We start from the raw sequence: 5,000 nt of genomic DNA, 5'->3' as shown, positions 1-5,000 counted from the left end.
AATGGAACCGGAACCGAAAATTGTCAATCAATACCCAGGCCTACACACACACACACACACACACACACACACACACACGTACACACATGACTATAATACAACAATGTCTAATGACCACGATGCAATGACCATGTACAGTATGTCCCTGATACAGTGTGTGTGTGTGTGTGCGTGTGTGTGTGTGTGTGTGTGTGTGTGCGTGTGTGCGTGCGTGCGTGCGTGTGTGTGTTTGTGTGTGTGCGTGCGTGCGTGCGTGTGCGTGTCATTGTGTGTGTTTGTGCGTGTCATTGTGTGCGTGTGCGTCTGTGTGTGTGTGTGTGTGTGTGTGTGTGCAGACATCAATGAGTGTCTGCGGAGTGTGTGTCCGGCCAATCAGCAGTGTCGGAACACAGAGGGCGGTTACGAGTGTGTGGACAGCTGCCCGTCAGGATTCACACCCGCAGAGGATGGGACATGTTCAGGTACGAAGGAGGAGGAGGGTGTGTGTGTGTGTGTGTGTAGGAGTGTGTGTGTGTGTGTGCAAGTCAAGTCAACTAAGCTTTTATTTTCGCTTTCTTCATATGCACAAGTCATACAAGGAAAATGAAATTACGTTGTATCTTGTAAACACGCTGTGTGCAAAGCTGTGCAAAGCATTGCCCCCCCAGCCAAGCTGCTGTGCACCCCCAGGTCTTATTGACCTAAACATGCTGATATGGTCATTAATATGCAACAAATGAGTATTTTTTTCTGAATACAGTAAATATAAATTATAAGATAAAACTCCACCTTTGCTTAACCACCATAGCCCTAATAAAAAAATAAATGAATAGGCTACACTATTTAGACATTGTCAGTAGACCCTAAATGTGAAATAATACATGAACAGTGATCCTTTGAAATAATGGGATTGTCCCATATTTAGAAACAAAAGTACTGTTCCGTAGAGCTGAAACTGAGCCCACAATTTGGTTAAAATGCAGGAAATTGCATCTAAGAAATAAAACATTTTCTGGGGGAGGACCCCCATACCCCCCGCCAAGGTGCCCCCCCATACTCCATCAAATGCCCGTCCAACAACTTGGTTCTGCAGCCAGGTCTGCAATGAACACAATGCAAGTAAATTAACATAAAATGAACGACCAATGCCTCATTTGCCGCCCCCCACACCACACTGTTTAAGAGGTGAAATTGCAACAAACTGCAACATTTTTGCGCGTGGGGGGCGCTGAATTGAATACTCGCCTAGGGCAGCAAATCGTCAAGGCCCTGCATAAATGCACAGTATAAACTTTTCATGTCACAAACACACTCAGATAAGCTAATTAAATTCATTAAAGAACTGTGCAATGAAATCTAGTTCCACACAGCACCCGGGATAAGGCTATCATTGTCTACCGTCACCAGCTGCAAGCCCAAACATTGGAATTTGCTAAGCTGATTTTCATTTTATCATATAGCTGTTTGCATACCGATGGCACACCAAAATGTGATAAGTTGCAATATCAGTTACTTAACGTGGACAAATGAAGGGAAAACGTGCAGAGCACAATTCATAGCTCTGGGAAACTAGCTATTTTGTTAGCTTGCTAGCTAACGTCAAGATCAGATTCCAGTGTATTCCACTTGTCATAAAAGCGAGCTGTTGCACCAAACAGATGAACACTACTCTAGGTTGCCTAACACCATTGTGAATAACGGTCTTTACTTTGTAGTGTTGACGTGATGTAGGGCTACCGTGAGTGTGTCTCGACGCAACCAAGTTTTCAGATGGCTACGAGTCTTTCCCATGATATTTCAGACGTTTTAAAAATAGGATGGAGATAATAATTATACCGGGTGTGATATGGAACTACATTTCATTGCACAGCTCTTTAATAATCATGAGGCTTACTTTCTGGATGTGTTTGTGGTGTTTTCACAACACAAGGTGAAGCGACCAAGCTCTTTCTTGCCACACGGAAGAATGAGAAATGTGAACAGTGACGTCACACACAGATTCCCAGGACATAGACATACACAAGACTGACATTTCCCAGGACATAGACACACACAAGACTGACATTTTACAGACTGTGCAAGACATACACAAGACTGACATTTTACAGACTGTGCAAGACATACACAAGACTGACATTTTACAGACTGTGCAAGACATACACACAAGACTGACATTTTACAGACTGTGCAAGACAGGACAGGTAACAGTGATGGACTGGTAACAACAATTATATGTGATGTTTAGTCCATACACAGGGACATGTTTAGTCCATAGTCAGGGCCAGGGGTGGCGGCATTATGGAAATCTCCAAATAGCGATATTAGCATGTATTTTGTTGCAATATTACCACTCTATTGCAATAATAACAGGCTATTAGTGTTTTTTAGATGTTGTAAGCTTCAACTCTCTCCCTCTCTCTTTTTTCTTTCTCTCTCTCTTTTTCCCTCTCTCTCATTGTCTCTCATTTCTCTCTATTTCTCCCTCTCCTTTTCCCTCTCTCTCTCTCTCTCCTTCTCTCTCTCTCTCTCCGTATCTCTCTCATCCCCCATCTCTCTTCTGCTCTCTCTCTCTCTCCTTCTCCCCCCTTCCTTCTCTCCCTCCCTCCCTATCTCTCTGTATCTCTCTCATCCCCCATCTCTCTCCTTCTCTCTCTCTCTCTCTCTCTCTCCCTCTCACCCCCTATCTCTCGCTCTCTCTCTCTCCCTCTCTCATTCTCCCCCCTCTCTTCCTCCCCCCCCCCTCTTCCTCTCCCCCCTCTCTTTCTCTCTCTCACCCCCCTTCCCTCTCTCATTCTCTCTCAGTCCCTCTCCTTCTCCCTCCCCATCTTTCTCTCCTTCTCTCCCTCCCTCCCTCTCTCTCTCCTTCTCTCTCATCCCTCCCTCTCTCTCTCTCTCTCACTCTCTATCTGTATCTCTCTCATCCCCCATCTCTCTCCTTCTCTCTCCCTCTCTCCCTCTCATCCCCCTATCTCTCCACCCCTCTCTCTCTCTCTCACCCCCTTCCCTCTCTCATTCAAGTCAAGTCAAGTCAAGTTGGTTTTATTGTCAATTTCTTTACATGCACTGGTCATACAAAGAATTTGAAATTACATTTCTTGCTTTCCCATGCAGACATAGACTAATCTAGGTAAGGACATAAACAGTATAGACATAGACAGTACTCATACATGGACATAAGACAGTATGGACATAGACAGTGCTCATACAGACATTTAAAGTGCAAGACTGGACAACAGAAGACTTGTAGAGAACATACATTAAGAGGAGGTAATTGTTGTGCTTCTCCTAAAGTCCTTTATAGCGTTCTGACATAGTAATAGTAGCATTTTGAAGAAAAATAAATATTAAAAAATATTCTCTAAATATTCTCTCTCAGTCCCTCTCCTTCTCCCTCCCTATCTCTCTATCCTTCTCTCTCATCCCTCCCTCCCTCTCTCTCATGCCCCCGCTACCTCTCTCTCTCTCTCTCTCTCTCTCCTCTCCCTCTCTCTCTCTCTCTCTCTCTCTCTCTCTCTCTCTCTCTCTCTCTCTCTCTCTCTCTCTCTCTCTCTCTCTCTCTCCCTCTCTCCCTCTCTCCCCCCCCCCCCCTCTAGACATAGATGAGTGTTTTTTTGTGGTCTTGTCTTTAAATTGTACTCTCTCTCTCTCTCTCTCTCTCTCTCTCTCTCTCTCTCTCTCTCTCTCTCTCCCTCCCTCTCTCATCCCCCCTCCCTCTCTAACCCCCCCCCAGACATAGATGAGTGCCAGGACGGGAGCCACTTGTGTCGCTACACCCAGGTCTGCCAGAACACTGTGGGGGGGTACGGGTGTGTGTGTCCGCGCGGATACAGCTCACAAGGAGTAGGACGACCATGCATAGGTGAGTGTGTGTGTGTGGTGTGTGTGTGGGGGGGGCTACGAGTGTGTGTGTCCGCGCGGGTACAGCTCGCAAGGAGTAGGACGACCATGCATAGGTGAGTGTGTGTGTGTGTGTGTGTGTGTGTGTGTGTGTGTGTGTGTGTGTGTGTGTGTGTGTGTGTGTGTGTGTGTTTGTTTGGGGGGGTTACTGGTGTGTGTGTGTGTGTTTGTGTGTGCGAGGCTACGGGTGTGTGTGTGTAGGACGACCATGCATAGGTGAGTGTGTGTACAGTGTGTGTGTGTGTGGGGGGGAGGTTACGGGTGTGTGTATTTGTGTGTGTGTGTGGGGGGGAGGTTACGGGTGTGTGTATTTGTGTGTGTGTGTGGGGGGGAGGTTACGGGTGTGTGTATTTGTGTGTGTGTGTGGGGGGTGGGGCTACGAAGAGTATCTTCAGAGTCCGAGCCCATGTCTATATTAGTTTATGTTATATCCATATTAATATTTATCTTCATATTTATATCTGCTCTCCTCTAGACATCGACGAGTGTCTTCAGAGTCCCAGTCCGTGTGCGTTCCAGTGTCGGAATGTTCCAGGCAGCTTCCGGTGTCTGTGTCCGGCGGGAACCGTGTTGCTAGGAGACGGGAGATCGTGCGCAGGGCTGGAGCGCGGACACACACTGCGGAACGGTACGTTACATTATGTTACATTACGCACACATGCACACACACACACACACACACACACACACACACACACACACATTGTGGAACGGTCCATTACATTACATCTCCTGTCCTCAGGGACGTGGGTTCGAGTACCCCTTAATGCTTTTATACCTCCCCTGTCCTCAGGGACGTGGGTTCTAACCCCTTAATGCTTTTATACCTCCCCTGTCCTCAGGGACGTGGGTTCTAACCCCTTAATGCTTTTATACCTCCCCTGTCCTCAGGGACGTGGGTTCTATCCCCTTAATGCTTTTATACCTCACCTATCCTCAGGTACATGGGTTCTAACCCCTATACCTCACCTGATACGGTACATGTTCTGAGCCCTAATCCTCACCTGTCCTCAGGGACGCTTGTTCGAGTGCCATGCTAACCTTTATGCTTTTATGCCTCACCTCTCCTTAGGGATGCGGGTTCTAACCCCTTTATGCTTTTATGCCTCACCTCTCCTTAGGGA

At 46.8% G+C, this 5,000-nt stretch overlaps 1 protein-coding gene across 1 annotated transcript in view; it reads left to right on the top strand.

The window, feature by feature from the left end:
* LOC134446456 (hemicentin-1-like) overlaps positions 1 to 5,000 on the top strand; it is a 77,172-nt gene that overhangs the window by 64,720 nt on the left and 7,452 nt on the right. Inside the window, exons 37-39 of the mRNA XM_063195822.1 lie at positions 336 to 461; positions 3,710 to 3,838; positions 4,352 to 4,504. Of these exons, the coding sequence (XP_063051892.1) occupies positions 336 to 461; positions 3,710 to 3,838; positions 4,352 to 4,504 (408 nt within the window). The remainder of the gene's footprint in view (positions 1 to 335; positions 462 to 3,709; positions 3,839 to 4,351; positions 4,505 to 5,000) is intronic.

Source organism: Engraulis encrasicolus, chromosome 3, assembly GCF_034702125.1.
Source record: "Engraulis encrasicolus isolate BLACKSEA-1 chromosome 3, IST_EnEncr_1.0, whole genome shotgun sequence".
Classification (NCBI taxonomy): domain Eukaryota; kingdom Metazoa; phylum Chordata; class Actinopteri; order Clupeiformes; family Engraulidae; genus Engraulis; species Engraulis encrasicolus.
This window is presented reverse-complemented; position numbering and strand designations above follow the sequence as displayed.